General features: G+C 38.4%; 1 protein-coding gene across 3 annotated transcripts in view; it reads left to right on the forward strand.

Annotated features, from left to right (window-relative positions):
• The window catches only part of LOC311155545 (uncharacterized protein), a 34,637-nt gene extending 15,112 nt beyond the window's left edge, over positions 1-19,525 (forward strand). For 2 of the 3 annotated variants that reach the window (XM_084208781.1, XM_084208782.1), the window contains exons 18-29: positions 839-948; positions 1,210-1,378; positions 1,794-1,898; positions 2,166-12,995; positions 13,272-13,423; positions 13,503-13,662; positions 14,906-15,058; positions 15,562-15,729; positions 16,577-16,674; positions 17,031-17,153; positions 17,759-17,873; positions 18,350-19,525. In XM_084208781.1, the coding sequence (XP_084064907.1) occupies positions 839-948; positions 1,210-1,378; positions 1,794-1,898; positions 2,166-12,995; positions 13,272-13,423; positions 13,503-13,662; positions 14,906-15,058; positions 15,562-15,729; positions 16,577-16,674; positions 17,031-17,153; positions 17,759-17,873; positions 18,350-18,508 (12,342 nt within the window). In that variant the 3' untranslated portion in view covers positions 18,509-19,525. The remainder of the gene's footprint in view (positions 1-838; positions 949-1,209; positions 1,379-1,793; positions 1,899-2,165; positions 12,996-13,271; positions 13,424-13,502; positions 13,663-14,905; positions 15,059-15,561; positions 15,730-16,576; positions 16,675-17,030; positions 17,154-17,758; positions 17,874-18,349) is intronic. The other variant, XM_084208783.1, reaches the window with a different exon arrangement.
• Positions 19,526-19,739: the final 214 nt, after the last annotated feature.

Here is a 19,739-nt window from a genome sequence, read left to right on the forward strand (position 1 = left end):
GCCAGAAAGGCCACAATTAGATTTGATTATGACTTGTTTGAATTTCACACTCCTTATATCTCTTAAGTTTCTTTTCTGTAAGAGTGTGTGTGTATTTAATTTTTCATATATATATGTACACATTTTTAGAGAAGAAACTACTTATATAAAAATGGTCCATCATTTTATATAAATAAATACACATGCAATCTAAACTCCAGATATTATCTAGACAGTTATCTTTTAAAACCATTCACTGAAGGCCTCACAAAGAACAGTAGAGTTCTTTTAAAAGGAAAAGCTATTTTTAGTTTTTGCTGACTGACAAATTATTGTGGTAATTTGGGAGCCATATTTTCACTAAGTGACACAACTGACCTTGTACTCAAACTCTTTTTGCATTACTCATAGTTCTTTATCTGTTAAGTTGCACGTGTATAGAAAAGAATGACTGATTTTAAGATGAGAGACAAGCTTACATTAATTATTGAGACTCTTGTAACAAAGCCTTTCAATACAGGTAACGTTTGGTGTAGAGGAAGAAGGGCAGCTGTGGAGGGCAGTGCAGGTGTGTTCTGTCTCCTCCAAAATGCCACCTTCTCTTCATGAATGGTGACAAGTTTGCCACGTTTGTCCTACTTGCTGCTGATTCTGGATGTGTTTTGCTTTTGGTTGTTGGTTGCTGTTGTATGACTTTTTTTTTCTTTTGGTGGTTTTATTTTTGAATTGGTGCAGTGGATCTCACTAGAGTAGGAGATTTGTACTGTGTTTGAAACCTCCAAAAAGCTGTGTGAACAAAGTGAAGTTCTCTCATGCTTCTCTGGGTGTGTTAATGCTCTTCATCATTGCTTTGTTGCAGAATGAAAATGAGCGTTTGCAAACTCAACTCACCCAATTGCGCAACCAACAAATGCGAGATGTGGAAAAGCATCAGATTCTGATCTCTGGCTTGAATGAGCAGCTTAAAGGGTAAAAACCAAGGCTCTTTACATCACCACACACCATTGGCTTTCTCTGCTTTAAACTTCAACTTCTAATGAGGCGTATAGCCTCTCAAAACACTTGAAAAAACAATTACTTGGCTCATGTTTCTGTTTGCAGTTGTGTTATTTTTATACTTGGAGTTTAAGTGGAAGGTGTAAAAATAATAGTTCTCTTAGTTCAGGGTTAGTAAGTTTAGAAAACTTAACACAAGTTTTATTTTCAAAATGTCTAAATATGTATTTTCAGATTGAGTGACAGAAATAGTTTCCTCGAAAATTCACTTGGAGAAAGAGAACAAAAGCTGGTGAGCACGACAGAAAAGCTGGAACAAGTTGAAACTTTGAGGAAACTGCTTCAAGAAAAGGATATTCTGAACAAAGAGCTTGGGGAAAAGTTTGTGCATGTTGAGCAAAAAGTAAGTTAAAATTTTTATTACTGTTTCACTTATTAGAATTGATGAGCTTTAACCATAACTTTCGATTTGTGTCCAAACAGAATTATTGCTGTTTTCCCAGTCTGAAAGCTTGTACTTTGTCTTTACAGTTTTGTTCATTTAATTAAGTTTGTAAAGTAATTTGATTTTGTAAGTAAGTAAAATTAGGTAAGTTAAGTAATTTAATTTTGTTCATTCATTAAGTTTCATGTAAGGATTTCTTAGACTCAACACAGCTTTGCATGAAAGTATTTGTATTTTACTGGGGTGATAAGTTTTTGTTTATGAATTTAAAAGTATAAACTTCACTGTTGTGTAAACTCAGTATTATAACTGGTAACATCACAATTTTAATAGAATTCTATGTATTTCTATCACATGAACTTTTAATACTAAGCTGAATGAAGCTTTAAAGAAATGCAGTGTGTATGAAGTGGAGAATGTTGAGCAGAAGACAGCCATCAGTGATCTCACGGAAAGAGTTGCTACACTGAAAGAAAAGGTAATTTATGAAAATAATGTAAGAGAAGAAATTCTGTGTTCATTTTTCATGGCCCATTTAAATGTCAGCAAAAGTGACAGCATGAGCTGCTTTAAATTTCATACACTGAGCTTTCTGTTTGCTAAAGCAATCTAAAGAAGAGCATCTTGTGACTTTACATTGGGTACAGTCTGATTACCTCAAATGCTTGTCCTGCGTATGAGGTGTAGCTTCTCCCTTTAACAGGTCTTTGGAGTGTTCTTGTAACATTATTTTCTTGCTGTTTAGACTTTGAAACAAGACAGCATGGTGGAGTCCATGCAGCATGACCTGGACCAGACAAATGAAGAGCTTGACAAGTTGAATTCAAGCCATTTGGAGGAGAGGTCTCAACTCATTCAAGATCTGCAGAAACGTGAAAGAGAAATTGATTATCTGAAAGAAGCACTGTCAGAAAAAGACAGGGAGATATCTGTCCTGTCTCTGAACATGACAGAATATTCTGAGCATGTTATGATCCTGAAGCATCAAGTACAATGCAAAGAGGAGGAGATGCGAGGTTTGGAAGAGGCTTTATCAAAGGCTGAAAGGGAAATGCATTTGCTGAAGGAAGTACAGACAGCTGATGTGAGAGATGCCAGCATGAAGATCTCTGCCCTTTCTGAGCAAAGTGAGACCATGAGAATGGAGCTGGAGAGAGCTAGAGCTGAGAATGAAGCTAAAACCAAAGAAAACGAAGAGTTAATCAGGCAGAGCACTGAGAACAGTGTGACAATTAAGGATCTCCGCTCTGAAATCAACACCAACAATGTTGCGTACCATAACAAGATCGCAGAGTGTGAGTCACAAATTGCTCTGCTGAAAGAGCAAATTACTAAATCATCTGAAAAGCTGCAAGAAACAGAGGATAAACAAAGAAAAGAAATGGAATATTTGAAATCTCAGCTTGAGGAAAACAATGCTCTGAAGGAAAAATGGAACTGTTCGCTTAAAGAGAAAGAGAGCAAAGCACAGACATTGGAAAATGAGTTAAAGTCAATTAAAGATTCATACAACAAACTGGTTTTGGAAAATACTAAAAAAGATGAAGAGTTGGCTGAATTATCCAGAAAGCTCACAGAACATATTGATCATAAGGAAACAGCTAAAAAACAGTTGCAAGAAAAACAAGAGCTCATTGTTTCATTAGAACAGAAACTTGGGGCTTTGGAGAAGCAGAATGAAGAGACTAAACTTAAATTAATTGGGGATCTGAAAGCTAAAGAGACATGTTGCCAAGAACTTAATGACCAATTAAATGAAATACATAAACAAATTAAAAAATGGGAGATACAGACACAGGAGAAAGCTTCAGCTAATAACCAATTGCAGGCAGATCTTGAAGAGAAACAAGAAAAATTGGCAGAGCAAATAAAAGTAAATGAATATCTGAAAAAAAGTATAGGTTCAATGGAAAATGAGAAGGAACAGCTAATCAGAGAAAATGAGAATTTGTCCGAAATCCTGGATGTAAAAGAGTGTGAGTTGTTAAAGAAAATACAGGCTGTGACAGAATTGGAGAATAAGTTATCTGTTAGCATTGCTGAGTACGAAAAAACTCTTTCAGTACTAAATTCTGATAAAAACACTCTGGCAAAAGAGATTGAACAACTGTCAGTAGTTATCGAGCAAAAGGAAAGTTCAGTTGCAGAACAGCTGGGGGAGAAAACAAAGGAATGTAATCTGCTGGCTGAGCAGTTGTCTGAAAGCAAGGAACAGACCCAACAGTTGCATGAACAAGTGCAATCACTGCTCATTCAGCTGAAGGAGGTTAGAGATGAAGAAATAAAGAAAGAAGAAATGTTAAGTAATAAATTATCTGAATGCAGTGGTCTAATCCAAGAGCTCAGCCATAGCAAGGAAAAGAATTTACTCCTGCAGGAACAAATTCAAAGCATAACTTTGGATTTTGAAACTGCAAACAAGTCTCTAGAAGAGAAAAATCTTCAAAATGATTCATTGCATAAGGAGATGGAGGAGAGTAAGCTTCGTGTTGTAGAATTGCAAGATGAAATAAAAAATCTTAAAGATGAAAAGTCTAAATTAAGTCAGTTGGTAGAGGAAAGAGGCCAGGCTGTGAAAAGTCAGGGTTCAGAACTTGAGAAGTTTCAGAGGCAAATTTTTGAAAAAATAGAAGAAAATACAGGGTTAAATCATCAGCTACAGCTATTAGGCAAAGAAATGGAGGTGCTTAGGCATGAAAAGGAGGACTTATCAAGGTTATTGAACGAGAAGTCAGATGAATGTAAATGTCTCCAGTCTGAAGTTGCTTCAGCAAGGCACCAAGCAGAAACATCAGCTCTAGAAAATAAAAAATTGAAAGCAGACATAGAGACAATTAGTGTTACAGTAATCAAAAAGTCAGAGGAAGTAGCTGCTTTAACTTCACACCTGTCCCAACAAAGTCATAGTATTTTAGATTTGAAGGACCAAATTGACAGCCTGTTGATGGAGAAAGAAAACTTAAAAATTACCTTTGAGGAAAAAGAAAGTCTCCTTTCTGAAAAGGAGGCTTTGATTAAGGAAATGAAAGATAAAGTGGCAGGAGAAGAGCGATATGTGGAATTCATTGCAGATCTCCGGCTCCAAATACAAACGCTGAACTTCGAAGCTGATGAGCTCAGACACACAATGCAGGAAAAAGAAAATGAATTTAAGAGGCAAGCCCAAGAATTTAAATTACTAAAAGATAAATCTGAAGAGTCTGATGTACTTAGGGTTCAACTGTCTGAGAATATGGAGGTTATCTCTAACCTTCAAAGTCAGCTTAAAAACATGACAGAACAAGCATCCCAGTTGAATGACTCAATTGCAAAGAAAGATGCATCTTTAAAAGAAAAGGTGGATGAATGCATTGGTTTAAAAGCTCAGCTTTCTGCCCTACAGGATTCTTGTGTTGTGCAGGAGAAGCAGTTACAACTTTTAGCCTCTGAAGCAGAACAGCTAAAAGTACTTGTTTCAGAAAAAGAATCAACCATCAACAGTATTTCAACATTCAGTGAGAATTTAAAGATGCAACTTCAAGAGAAAGAGACTGAGTGTGGTGTCTTAAAGAAACACATAGTGGAGCTGCAGGAAATGAAAGAGAATTTACAAAAAGATCTAGAGCATCAGAAGAATGTAATAATTGAGATGGACCAGTCTTTATCAGAAAAGGAATCATCTCTTACAGAAAACAAAAGTCTCCTTGAAACTCTGAAGGAGAAAGCAAGGAAAGATGAAGAGAAAACTCATTTAATTTCTCAACTCCAAAGTCAGGTCCATGAACTTACACAAGAACTACAAAACTCTAAAGAGCTAGTCCGTGAGAAAGAAAATGCCTTTTTATCTCTTCAGGAGAAAATTGAAGCACAGTATGAGCTGAGAACCGAGTTGAGCATTTCTCTTGGGCACAAAGATGAAGTTATTGCTGGACTGCTTAATTCCTTAAAGGAGAAAGATGCCAGCGTACAATTGGCAGAGACCAATGTTAATGCTCTTTCTAGTGAGATTGATGTTCTCAGATCCAAATTAGAAGCAAGTGGAACAGCCATGAAAAACCTGAGTGAGGAATTTCAGGAAAGGAACAGGATGCTTGATAATCATCAGAAGAAAATTGATTCTTTGGTTGTTGAGCTTTACTCTCTTAAAAATGAGCACCAAAAAGCACTAGACCAAATATATGCCCAGGAACAAGAACTCCAGCAGAAAGACTTGGCTGTGGAGTCTCTGCGTGTGACGTGCACTGAACAGGCTGAGAAACTGGAATGTTTGGAGTTCAACAACATAAATTCCAAATCATCTCAAGACTGCCATGACAACACACTTTTAATAAATAGTCTGCAGGGTCAAGTGGAGTCTTTAGAGAAAGAAAAAAAACTGTTGCAAGATGATGTTGGTAAACTGATGGCTGAAAACACACAACTTAGTGCATCTCAGACTGATTTGCAAAAGAAATTGGAAGAGCTCCGGGAAATCCATGAAAAACTAGAAACCAGTGAGAATTATTCAAGGATGCAGATAGATGCTGTCAAACTGCAGATGAAGACTGAAAGAGAGAAGTTACAGATGCAGGTTAGTGTGAAGGGTGAAGAACTTTCTAATTTAGAACTTAAATGTCAAACTCTAGAACAAAGTCTGCTTGAGTCAGAAAACAAATGGGTGACAGAACTTGACAGGGCAAATTCACAAAATAATGATCTTACTGAGCAATTGAGCAGTTTAGAAAGTGAAATGAAATCAAAAGATAGCGAAATCCAGTCTTTGCAGCAAGAGCTGGATCTTATAAAAGAGCAATTAACTCAGAGCTTACCTCCATTACTTAGTAGTAGGCTTTTAAGTAATGAAAAGATGGCACAAATGTCAGATTCTGAACTGCAGCCAACTGATAATAAAACTCAGTTGGAAAAATTCTCCACTCTGGCAACTGCTATTCTGAGCAAAGAAGCAGAAGGAGAAAGTTTACATCTGGCACTTCTAGAAAAACAGAAAGAAATAGGCACCATGAAGGATGAATTAAGGAATATTGAGTCGCTTGAGAAGCAGAAGGAGGTGCTGCAGAGTGACATGGAAAAGATGAAGGGCAAATACATGTCTGAAATGGAATGTCTGTCAAACGAAATGATCTCACTCAAGGAAACAGTAGGCAAACAAGAGTGTCTCCTGAAAGAAAGGGAGGAGTCTTTGGCAGAAATAAATAAGCAGATGGAATTTCTTCAGGACAAGATTAATAAATCAGAAGAAATGGTAAGAACTAGTCAAGAAAAGCTTCAGGCTGAAGGTAAAAAAGTAGAAAATCTCCTTGCAGAAATGGGGGAAAAAGATCATCTCATTGAAAACTTAACATCCCAGGTCAATCAGCAGAAGGATTTAATTTCTGGTCTAAGCCAGCAAATGAAAGAAAAAGACTCTTCTATTACCCAGATCATGGAGTCATTGTCTAATGAAATGCTGAATTTTTCTGAAGAGAGGAGTACCTTAAATGCCAAACTTGAAGACCTTGAAGCTGTTCATAATAGTTCAGTGGCAGAGCTAAACCGAGTATTGCAGGAACTTGGAGATTGTAAGAAAGAACTGGAACATAACCAGGTTATGTTAAGCAGTAGGGAAGCTGAGGTGAAAGATTTAACGAATGAAAAAGAGGAGATGAAGTGTAATCTTGAGAAAATGGGCAAGGAAAAAGAGAATCTGAAAAAGAAGCTTCAAGCGGCCTTGATAGTAAGAAGAGATCTGATGCAAAAAGTTGGGAAATTAGAAAAGAGTGGACAGGAAGAAATAGAAAAAGAGCAGAAAAAAGCAGAGAAGCTGTTGAAGCAAGTTAATGAGTTAACAGACAAACTGAAACTAATTGAAGGACAAAGTAATGATTTTGAGTCTCATCTTGGAACTTTGAAAGAGCAACTTGTAGAAAAAGATGTCAAGATAAGTGATCTGACCAAAACCTTATCTTCAAGAGCATCCTATTTAGAGGAACTTCAGCACAACATTGCAGAACTGAATGATGTCATAGCTGAAAAACAATATGTTTGTGAGCAGAACCTAAAATCTTTAGGGGAGAAGGACTGTATGCTTGCCCATCTGCAATCTATGCTTGATGAAAGAGCAAGGCTGTATCAAGAGGAACGTTCTCAGTTGCTCTTGACTCTTGCAGAGGTGAAGTCTGAACTTAAAAAGAAGGAAGAATTGTTGAAAGATTCCAGTTTAGAAGAGCCTCGTTCAAGTGCTGGAGATGGGAATGAGTGTCTGAATCCCAGCAATGATAATAATGCCATGAATCAATTACAAAAAGAAAAAGAAGCGTTACAGAGGGAGCTTTTGTTCATGAAAGAAGCTATGAAAAAATTCATGCAAGAAAAGGAAGAGCACATGAAACTGGCAGCAGATTTTGATGATCAAAAAACCCACCTTGAGCAGCTCAGGCAAGAGCATAAAGCACTCTGGGAAGTTCTCCAAACAAAATGTAAAGAGCTGGGCTTTAACCAGTTGGAATGGAAGGAGCTAGTTCCATCCAAGGCACTGCTGGGAGAAGAGCAAGCTGACCTGAGGAGTCTGGAATCAGACAAACCAAGGAACAAGGTTCATGTTGCATCCTTGGAAGAGTCAAAAAACCCAATCACTTCCGTGCCAAGTGAAAATATTGAGCTAGTAGAACTAAGAAGTGATTATGCAAAACTTCAGGAGGAAACAGAGATGTTAAGGAAAGAGCTGAGAAAAATATTGGTTGAATTCAGTGATGATAAAGAAGAAACAAACAGTTTAAAGTCTTTGAGACAGGAGGAGCAGTATCAGGCCAGCTTGTTGGAGGACATAAAGCATCTATGGAGAAAACTGAAAGCACATCAGACTGCAGCTGTAGAGCTCAAGGCAGTGCTTGAACATGTGGATGATGAGAAAAAAGCACTCATTCAAAAAAGTGAAGAGGATTACAGAATGAGCCAGGAGGAACTGCAGAGGTCACGAATTGAAGCTAAGCAGGAGGTTGCAGGAAAGAATGAGGAAATAGAAGCACTGAGATGTTCACTTACAGATTTAAAAGAGAAACTTGGTCTGGAAAAAGAATTAATTAACAAAGCCATAAAGGAGGGCCAGGAAGAAGCCCTCCATTATAAAACAGCCTTTGAAGACATGAACAGTGAAAAAGAGGAACTTCTCAGCTCTTTGGAAAAGTCCAATTTGGAAGTAATTAAGATGAAAAAGGAGGTAGAACATTTCAGTGAAGAAAACAAAAATCTTGTGGCAGAGCTCTGGATGCTGCGTGAAAAGGCTGAGATGAGTAAACCTGTGGTGTTGGGTAAAGAACTTAAGGAAGAAAATGGGACTGAAAAGCAATTGGGAGAGGTTGGTTCAGAAAGTAATTCCCTTCAAAATAATTTGGAAAAAAAAGTCACCACTCTTCAACTATCAGAGACTGATTACTCTGGGAAAACTAAACTGAGAGACGCAACAGAATGTGAAATCCAGAAAAAAATGCCAACAATGGAAGAACCACTGGCAAAAGCTGCAGATTTAAATGATTCCAAAGCCCAAGAGCAAAGAGCTGTAACAGATGAGAGATCCAGAGAGCGCCTCCAAAGGAAGTTACAGGTGGCTTTAATATCACGTAAAGAAGTCCTGAGAGAAAATAAATCTCTAAAGGAGCAGATTGATCAGCTGATGTTGGAAAGAGAAGAACTAGTGAACAAGACAAGAATGCTGGAGCACTTGTTAGAGCTTGGCAGAGAAAAGCAGAATTCAAGTGCTGCGGCTCCGTTGTCCGGAGAGGAGAGTCTTGCTTCAGAAAATGCGAGGTTGCTGACCGAAAATGAAAACCTCACTGCGGCGTGTGAAAGTCTGAAATCCACCATGGAGTCCATAGTTCAGGAAAAAGAGGCCTTTTCTTTCCAATTAAATACCTTAAAAGATTCTCAGACAGTTGAATTGACAGGATGGAAGGCTAAACACAGTGAATTAAAGCAGGAGTATGAATCACTTCTTCAGGCGTATGAGAATATCAGTAGTAGAGTGGCAGAGATGAGGCAAGTAATTGATCTCAGTAGGAAAGAGAAGCAAGAGGCTGTTCAAAGACTCAGGGAAGGACAGTCTGAAAAGGAGGCTCTGCAGAAGCATTTAAAAAATCTCCTTGATGAAAATGAGGTTATTAAGAACCAACTGAAACAACTTGGTGAATCCAAAAAACTGGAGGTTGAGGAGTTACAGAGCAAAGCAGAAAGGCAGATCCATGAGCAGGAGGCCAGGATGCAGGAACACCAGGATCGTCTGTGTGAGCTCACTGAGCAGAACCATCAGCTGATGGAGGAGAATGAGCAGCTGAAACAAACCTCTGAAAACCTAAAGCAGGCTTTAGAGAAAATACAGAAAGAGAATGATGTCCTTCATAATAACATCACTGTTACTAAAACTGCACTGGGAGAACTACAGGTTCAAATGGAAGTGTACCAAAATGATGCACAATCTAAAATCAATGATGCATTATGTGAGAATGAATCACTGTTAAAGGACATTAATGGGTTAAAGAATAAACTCTCTGAAAAAGAACAAGCTGTGCTTGTCCTAGAAAAAGAAAGAGAATTAATTTTAGAAAAAGCACAAGAAACTGAGAAATCTTTGCTCCACAAAACTCATTGTCTAACAAAGCTGGACACGGAATTTAAAAGTCTAACACAAGAAATTGTTGGTCTAAATGAAAAAGTTAAGATATTAGAAGATGACAAATCCCTGTTACAGGAAGAATTAGAAAATGTACAAGAAAGTTCTTACAAAGTAAAGAGTGAGAGAGAATTTCTTGAGACAGAATTGCTTAATCACATTAAAAAAGTTGATAATATTACTGATAGGATGAAATCAGCACAGGTACAGAATAACTTGCTGTTACAGCAGCTGGAAGAGTTAAAAGCAGAAAAATTGAATGCGGTTAGAGAAAAGGAAGAGCAGCAGCTCCATCTTGTAAAGATATTTGAGGAAAAGGTGAAAAGTGCTCAGAGGGATAATAATGGGACTAAAAACAAAACAAAAGAATTGCAAGAACTTTTAAAGGAGAAACAGCAGGAGATCAACCAATTGCAGAAGGATTCTATAAAGTTCCAGGAGCTGATCCTGGATTTGGAAAGATCTGTGAAATTGTCACAGTCAAAAAATGAAAACTTCGAAAAGGACTTAAGTAATGAGTCAGAAAAGCTGGCAGAATCAAATGATGTAATACTTCATCTCAAGGGAGAGCTTACTGCACAGATGAACCTGTTGGATCAGTCAAAAAGGGAAGTGGACAGGCTTAAAGATGAGAATCTAAACTGGAGGAAAGAACTTCAAAAGAAGGGAGATGAACTGCAGCTTCAAAAGAGAGGATATGAGAGAGAATTGGAATTTCATCTCCAGCAGCTGAAATTGCTTCACAAAAGTGAAATTTCAAACCTGGAGGAAAGACACGGTGCACTCCAGAGAGAAAAGGATCGAATGATGGGTGAGGTTCAGGGTTTGCAGGAGGAGGTCAGCACAAAGGACTCTCAGAACAAGCAGCTGCAGGCAGAGCTGAACGCAGCTCTGGCACGACTGGCTGCTTTCACAAAGTGCATGTCCTCCCTTCAGGATGACAGGGACAGGGTCATCACTGAGATGAAAACCTGGGAAATGCAGTTCAAAGAGGCCATCCAAAACAAGGAGAAACAGCTGGAAGACAGTAATAAAAGAATTGCAGCCTTGCAAGATGAATTGAAAGATAAAATGACTCAGATTCAAGAACTAAATATCAAATATTCTGTGGCAGAGGAAACAAAGGATGAACTGTACTTGAGGCAAAAATCTGTTGATATGCAGCGCTATGAAGAGCTCTGCAGGATAAAGGAAGAAAATACCTTCTTTTTTAACAGACAGCAAGAGCTGGAGAGTGTTCTTCAGTCCAAAGAAGAAGCTTTACAAGCACTCCTGAAAGAAAATAATTCTCTAAATCATCTCATAGAGAATAGTAAGAGTGCAGGAAGGGAGATAAAAGCTCTGGAAAGTAATTTTACTAGACAGGAGCAAGAATTACAAGAGCTTCTAGCAGAGAAGGAAAAAATGAATGCTGAATTGCAAAAGCAGATGACCATTTCTGAGCAAATGAAGATCATGCTAAATAATAAAGACAAAGAAATTTCCTTACTCATTTCTTCAAAAGGGGATGAAATTTCAGACTATCTGGTTCAGGTACAGACTCAACATAGGGATCAGATCAAAGAGTATGAACTTCAGGTAAGGTCTTTGCAGATGGAGAGACAACAAGCTGAGGAGTCCTGTCAGAGGCTGGAAAATGAGCTGAGAAATCTCCAGGTGAAAGCAGAAAAAGCAGGTCAGGAGAAGGCTGTGATTGCCAGTGAAATAGATGCCTTTAAAAAATCCATGTCATCTCTCCAGAAGGACCGTGATGATCTTTTTACCAGATACAAGGAGCTGGAACATCTTCACCAGGATGTCTTAAACCAGAGGGACAGTCTCCTGCTTGGCAGTGCAAGTGAGACTAATTCTTTGAAACAGGAGTTAAGGGTCCTCCTCAATCGGATTGATGATCTGCATTCTGAAAATGCAATGCTGAGTGCACAGCTGATAAAATACAGGGAAGATCTAAACCAGGTTTTATCTCTGAAAGACCATCAGCTGAAGGACTTACTTAAGCAGAAATTGGAGTGTATTAAAAGCCTTGAGAATGAAAAATACAATCTTCAAAAACAAATAAAAGAGATGCAGCTTTCCACTGAACTACAGAAGGGGGCTGCTGTGACTTTGGAACATGAGAATAAAAAACTGGCATCTAAAGTAAGTGATTTAGAATCTTTAATTGCATCACTAAACAAAGAGAAACTTGTTTCTGAGTCTGGAAAGAAGCTGCTAAGTAGTGAGAGTATTCAGAAAAAAGAATCCCCTGGGTGGCATGGAGGAAAGCTTCAGAAAAAGGTACAGGAGCTCCAGAAATCCAGAGGCAGAAATACAGATGAGGAATACAGTGGGACTCTTTTGACACTTGAGGATGGAGATAAACCTGATGCTTCTGCAGAGAAGGTGCTGCTTGAAGTTCAGTATCAAAACAGGGAGTTGAGATCCCAAAATGAGGCTTTTGGGAAGGCAATGACTGCTCTGCAGAACGACAGAGATCAAATCATAGAGGACTTCAAAGTTCTTCAGAGCAAATACACCTCTGAGCTCAAGACAGAAAGAAAAAAAGGAGATGAACTTGCAGCTGAATTGGAGGGATTTAAATCCCATCTCATTAGTATCCTCAAAGAAAACTCTCTTCTGCGTGGGGCTGTCCCTGATGCTGCAGGCCAGGTTAGCCTTGCTCAGGTGGCTGATGACATTGGAAGTGCCTGTAGGACTTTGGTTAGTCGGGAGCTGGAGGTGAGCAGGCTCTCAGCTGAGTGTGGGAATTATGTCCAGCAGATGGAAGCGTTTGCCAAGACCATGGCCAGTCTCCAGGATGACCGAGACAAATTGCTGCAGGAGCTCAGCCATCAGAAGGTAACTTCTGAAGCTAAGCAGGGCACAGCTTCGGTTCCCATTGATTGCAGCAGCATCAATGAGAAAAACAGTGTTAAACATAGTTTGGACGTGCCTCAGAACAATGGGGAAACTTTGGTAAGTTGTAATTAGCCACATGGCTCTGTAATTTTATTCTTCATGCAGAAAATGTTCAGAGACATTTTGGATTCTGGAGTTTAACTTTGTAGATTGAGTGCTAAGATAGCACTGTGTGCCCAGAGGAGGTGTGTTTACAGTTTTGGGAGTTAAGGTAATTACTCTCTGTTAAACAAAGCAAATAGGGAAAACCTTTGTAATTAGAATTTTAGTTCTAATCAAACTTCACCCATCTAGTTTTCATTCCAGTTCACTAATGATATTTATTAAACCTAGGCTAAAGAAGGTGCCAACCTTGCAGCTGTCGAAGTATCCAAGCTGAAGACCAAGGTTGATGATCTGGAGAAGGCTTTGCATCAGACAAAAGCCTTCCAGGCAGAAACCGAGAGAGAGATCACATCATACCAGAACGAGCTGGCTGGATTAAGGTATAACAGTGCAGCTTTATACTCTTCATTGATTTGTAAAGAATATAGAATTGCTTAACATCTGGTGTTTTATGTTCAGAATGGAAAAAAACCTCCTCCTCTCAGAGTCCCAGGCGCTGAGGAATCAGTGTCAGATCACAGTGGCTGAGAAGGACCGGCAGATTGCAGAGCTCCAGAGACTGCAGCAAGACATGATTGGGAAGAAGTCACTCCCTGCTGGCAGCACTTACCCAGTTAAGGTAGAAAATTGGAGTACAGCAGGAGTGTAATAGTGGAAGGTAGCAACTTATTGTCTGAAATTTTTAGCCTGCTTCTGAAAAGAGCAGTCTGTAGTAATCCTGTAAGTTACTGTCTTCAAGTCGTTAAATCCAGAATTTAAAAGGAAGAAGTTGAAAAAAAATTAAATGGGTTTATTTCTTTCAGATTTATTATGGCTGTAACCCATTTTCAAGGACAGGCTTTTTAAGAGGATTGAAAAAGTGTGGTTTACATGGACAGCAGATTTCACAATTTGTATAGCTCATGCAGAGAGGTTTTAAACACTTAATGAAGTTCATTCTTCAGAGCCTAAATTCATGTTACTGCAGATTGGACTAGGACCTGACTGGGGGAGAAACATGAATGGAAGTGTTCTTGTCCTTCTGAAGCAGCTGGAGCTGGCTTCTGCCAGGAACAAATTCTTGGGTTTAGAAACGCAGCAGCTGACACCCAGGCTGGCAAATGCTGTTTTGTAGGCTGTCATGAAGGATTCAAGGAAAGTGCTGTTTTAGAATAATATTCTTATTTACCTTTTCTGTGCCAAATGAAGGAAGCACTATTTAATTTCATTAAAACCAGCATTTTAGTTGAAGTTTGTATGCTGTTCATTTTCTCTGATCACAATCATAAGTAAGAGCTATTGACCAGTAATGTCTGTGGGTAATGGAGTAGTTTATGTGGTAAAAACCTTTTATTTCATGATTGCATGGGTGAGTAGATTCCATAAAGCATTAGAGATGGCACAAATCCCTCCCTTATTAGAGATGAATATCAAAATGTTGAGCTGCCAGAGATAAAGAAGGCCAAAGCTGTAAATTGGTAATACATTTTTGCTTTTCAAAATGGGTTCTTTTGGCTTTAAATTCATATTTACAAAACAGTTGTTTTACAAGTCATGAATATAAGTCTTTAATAGCTTGAAAAGAATTTTTGAAAGGTGTTTAATCTTTTGCTATTTTTCCCCTTTTATTTTTGTGCTTCACATTATTTGCAAAATCAAAATTAGAATGGGTTGCATTTTTGTGGTTTTTTTTTAATGTAAGTATTTACACTATATATATGTATAAAAAATTCTTGTATTTTAAGTGTCTTTCAAATGTGTTATTAAGTTGTGAGAAGAAAATAATGTGAAAAGATAATTCTGTAGGGTATATTTAGTGTTGGGGCGTGGACTATTTAGAAAACTCCTGTACCATTTACCCTGAATATCCTGGTATTTTTAAGGCTTTGGAAATTGCCTCCCTTGCTGGAAGTGCAGATGGAGCAGAGGAAATCAAACATGTCCTGGCTGAGAAGAACCATCTACAGACTGAGTTGCAGCGCTGTCTCCAGGAGATGCAGCAGAAGGACCTGCACTTCCAGCAGATTAATTCCAAGGTAGCTTGGAACAACAGCCCTGGTCCTGAAAAGCTCATGTGAATCTGGGCTGGCCGCATGCTGGAATATTGCAGAAGTGGTAGTGTCTTGCATGTTTGAATGCTATTTTACTTTGAAACGTAGATATTTTAAAAGACCTCAACCTGGACATTCAAATTAAATGTCAGTTTTCTTTCTGCCAGGCTTTCCTGACTTGGTGTTTTTCTGAGAGGTTTATTTGACTCTCTAAACTTCTACTCACAGTCAAGTATTTTTCATTAGATACAGAAAACAGGTGTCTGTCTTAGCTGGAACAAGATTTCAGCTTCTGGTGTAGGTGTACTGATGGCAGGGGAAATCACTGCCCAGCTTTCATTATTTCCTCTGCCCATAAAACATCTTAAATCCCAACTGAAATATGACCTTGCCAAAAGGTGGGTGCAGTTTTGAAACAGCAGGTCTCAAATCTGCAGGGATTTCCTGGGACAGCTAATTTTAATGACTTTGATGTAAATTTCTCTCAGGTTTTGCAGTCAGCAGAAGAGAATGCTGTCCTGTCTGCCCAGGTGAAGACTCTTTCCCAGACTCTGAGGGACAACCAGCTTCATTACACTGATCTGCAAAATCGTTACATGAGGCTGGAGAGAGAGTATCAGGCAATGCAAGTGGCATCTTTCCAAGGCTCAGTCCAGGTAAACAGATACATGGAAAGGTTTTTTGGTTTTTTTCTTCTGTGCTTACACTTTTCTGGTTTTCTTGCTAAAAATGAAATAAAGTACATTTTGTTGTAGTGACCTAGTACTTTTTCTGGCCCGTGACTGAAGATAACTGTCCTTATTGTTGTTAAGCTGGTCTAATTTGACTTCTCATTTAAGGAAGCTGTTCTACCAATTTTTTTTTGTTTTGAAACATCTCTTTTGAGTTGGTCTGCGGCTGGCAGAGATAACTGGATGATCACTACTCAGTGGATCAGGAAATTTAGTGATAATTTCACATCAGTTATAGATCATTTTACAATGCTTGAGTAATATTTTTAGAAGTGAGATCTACATCATCAGTTCAGCATTTCAGTACCCTTTGCAAAGCCATCTATAAGATTATTATTTGGACTTGGAACTGGATGATTTTTAAGATCCCTTCCAACCCAGTCCTTTATGATTCATCATTATTCCTTTATTCTTAAAAAGCTTTCCTGTACTGCCTTGGTTATTCATTAACAATCATTAAGAGAAGACCCTGAAATAGCATATGAATACATATAGAAAACAACCCTTGCTCTCCATAAGTGGAAATAAATCCAAACAAGAACTGTAAATTAAGAATAAATTAATAACTGTCTTTCTTTTGGAATGCTGGATGTGTAGATGTATTTCTTTCCCCTCAGGCATTGTTGAGAGATGGAAATGAAAACATTAGGTGGCACAAATGATTCTCTATTCCAGTGTTTTGTGATCCTCATGGCTTCTGTAATTGAAATAGACTTTTGGCAAGTAGAAAAATGGTGACTTGTTTGTTTTCTTTTCCTTTAATATTTTCTAGGATGAAACCAGAGCAGAAGTTCCCCCTGGAGCACCACGGGAGAGATCTGGGATTATTGTAGAGACAGACAATATGGAGCTAAATGAGCTCAGGAAAAGGTCAGGACTCAGAGCATGTGTTAGCAATATTATTTTCCTGACAGCTGTGTTGTGAGTATGAAAGTAATGCTATTCTGTTCCTCTGAGGCGTTTGTGTGGAGATGGAGAAGGAGTGGATTTATAGTGGATTACATGAATCATAAGCCATATTCTTGGATTGTTATCATCTGGTAATACTTGCGGTTTGTATCTGTTCGTAAATATACTGATGATTGGTGGCTTTATCTCAATATTTAAGCTGAAGCATCTCATTATAATTGTCTGTCACTAAAAGGAAGACCTCCTAATAAAAAAAGAGCAAGTAAGTAATTCTTTGAGTTCATGAAACATTGATTTCAGATTTTATTTTGTCCCAGGCTTGCAGAGTATGAGTCAATGCAGCAGAGTCTCTCCCAGCTCACAGAGACACTGGCAGAGGAGAGGAGGAGGCGAGAAGCTGCAGAAGAAGCTCTTGGACTCGCTGAGGAGAGAAGTAACAGGTAAAACACAGACAATTTGTTTACTTTTAATTTTTGATGAGATTAGTGAGAGGTTTTCCTGTTGGACTTTGATTTTTTTGAGATACTACTACTATTTCTAATAAACAAATCTGTGTGTGTGCCCACAGTGCCTGAAGTAGTGAAAATCCATGTGTTAAAAAGAAAGTGTTACAGGCTTTGGGATTTTTTTCTTTATTTAATTTAATCTGTTAGACTGTTCATCTGTTAGTAGGCAGTGCTATTTCTTTTTTTCCAGGTTGGGAAAACAATTTCTCGTATAACAACTTGAGCAGAGCCACTGGTTAGACTGAAAATATCATTATGCACCTGTATAAATAAAGGGTCCCTCACTACCATCACCTGAAAAATCACTGTTCAGTCAGCTGGTGATGGTGGGGATCAATTCTGAATAAATGAAATATCTTGAGAGTAGATTGTAAGTAGAGACTGAAAAAGACCTGGCAGCATAAAGTGAGTCAGCATTTTGTGGGCACTGTCCCTTAGTCATTTTAAGCATGCAAAATAATGGCTTTTGTGTCAATTCAATACTTAAAAGAGGCGATAATTCAGCAATGCATGTCTCTGTGTGTTAAATTTTTCTCTAGATTTGAAGTAGGAAGTTACAGGTCTGTCCTCAGTGACTACACTGTCCAGATGGAAGATGAGGAGGAGAGGGAAGCCTTAATTATCAATCCCAGTGAACACGTTGTTGTGAGAAAGGTAAGGGAATGAAAGCCTTTAAAAACCCTCACCTCCTTAAAAGTGGTGGAAAAACATCCTTCATTTCTTTCTGTGGGGGCTGTGAGTCCCAAGACCAGCAGCTGTGTAAACCATGCCAGAAAACACACTGCATATGTCCAGGTTAAACAATGTATGTAATCATATTTGTGCTACACCTGTGGCCATTAAATAAACTGTGTCTGCATTAATTATGCATGCCCAAAATGCAGTATGCATGTTGATGTGTGGAGTTGCATAATACACAGCTTGGATTAATTCCTTTCCTCTCTCATTAATGCTGAGTTTGTGGCCTTTAAATCATTTTTACTTTGGTATTTGGCATCAGTTGTGTTTTGGGGTCAGTTCCTGTGTCGGAGACTAAAGATTTGTAGTCCCTCAGAAATCCAGGCTGCTGGGAAGCTGTTCCTGGTTTGTAATCCTGATTCTCCCTCTGATAACTTTTGTCTCTTCCCCAGATGAAAGGAGGAGCCCTTTCTTTGCGCCGCTGGCTCCGGGGGCGAAGCCTTTACTGCTCCAAGCTGCTGACAGCCCGAGCCAAATCCCGCTATTTATTCCTCACCTACCTGGTCACACTACACCTCCTTGTTGTCCTGTGCCTCACTGGTGTGCTCTGAATGCACTGCCCTCCCGGGGTGGCTCCTCTCCCTGTGGGCAGTGCCAGTCCCAGCCCCGAGGCTTCTCACATGCTGCTGTTCTGCTATGCACTGGACACAGTCGTACAAATACACCCAACCTCAAGCTTCTCCAGTGAAATTCCTGCATATCACACTTGCTTCAAAGTTGACTTGAATTGCTCTTTTACAGTGGGAAATTATATTTGTAAGGAGAAAATACTTCCCTCTGCCCCATAAGGAAACTGCTGCATACAAGTTATTTAATATTGTTTGTGGGTACATAATGGTGGATTACTACTGAATGGGTTGTAAATGATATCTTTTCTATACAAATTTTATTTTAAGAGTTAAACTAAATTCTAGAGGAATATCAACCTATTACTGTATATTGGCTTCTTGATTATAACAAGAAGTTTTACGGAGTGCAATAAAGGAAAAACTACTGGATTTTTGATTTTCTTTTGTTGGTTAGGTGGTTTTTCTTTTTTTTGGCTAAAAATAAAAGAATCAAGAAGGTTCTTTACCATTAAGTTTGTAAAGAAATCAAGATGCACAGATCTGTGTGTGGTAATGAGGTAAGCTGATGATTAAAGATTCAGTAAAACTTCGCAATTGAGGTGACATAAGTATTTCCAACTTCTTATAATCTTTTTGTAATTTTTTAGTTTTATAACTTGTGGAGGGTTCAGTATTTTTTAAATATACTTGCACTTTTCTTGGTGGAGCGTAGTTAAGCCTGTCTTGGAGGCAAAATGTTACTCAGCTGCAGAACACATGAAATTCAAGCTTCTAAAGACACAACACAATACCTTACATATTTTACGTTTCAGCTTCAAGGTACAAATAATAAATTAAGCTAAGAATCTTATGGGAAAAGGAAAATGCAGTGAATATTGAAAAGGAAAGATTGCATTGGTTTTACTGATGAGCAGAAATAAGGTTGACATGAGATATTTTAGTGAAGTGATTAATCTGCTAAAGAGGTAGCTACTGCTGCAGATAAATACTGTAAACCACCTTCTTTTGATGGTCTTTAATATTTCTTAGTCTGGTAAAGATGTGGATTTATATATAAATCAAATATATTCTGCTATAATTGATTTTTTAAAAATAGTGATGGTTCAACTCTTTGAGGGGCTGATTCAGTCCCTGTGTTCAGCCCAGGTGTCACCCAGATACTGAGAACTGATAAACACCAGGTACAGTGGGAACATGAGTACTAATGATGCTG

The sequence above is a fragment of the Fringilla coelebs genome (genome assembly GCF_963513975.1).
Source record: "Fringilla coelebs genome assembly, chromosome: 6".
NCBI classification, from domain to species: domain Eukaryota; kingdom Metazoa; phylum Chordata; class Aves; order Passeriformes; family Fringillidae; genus Fringilla; species Fringilla coelebs.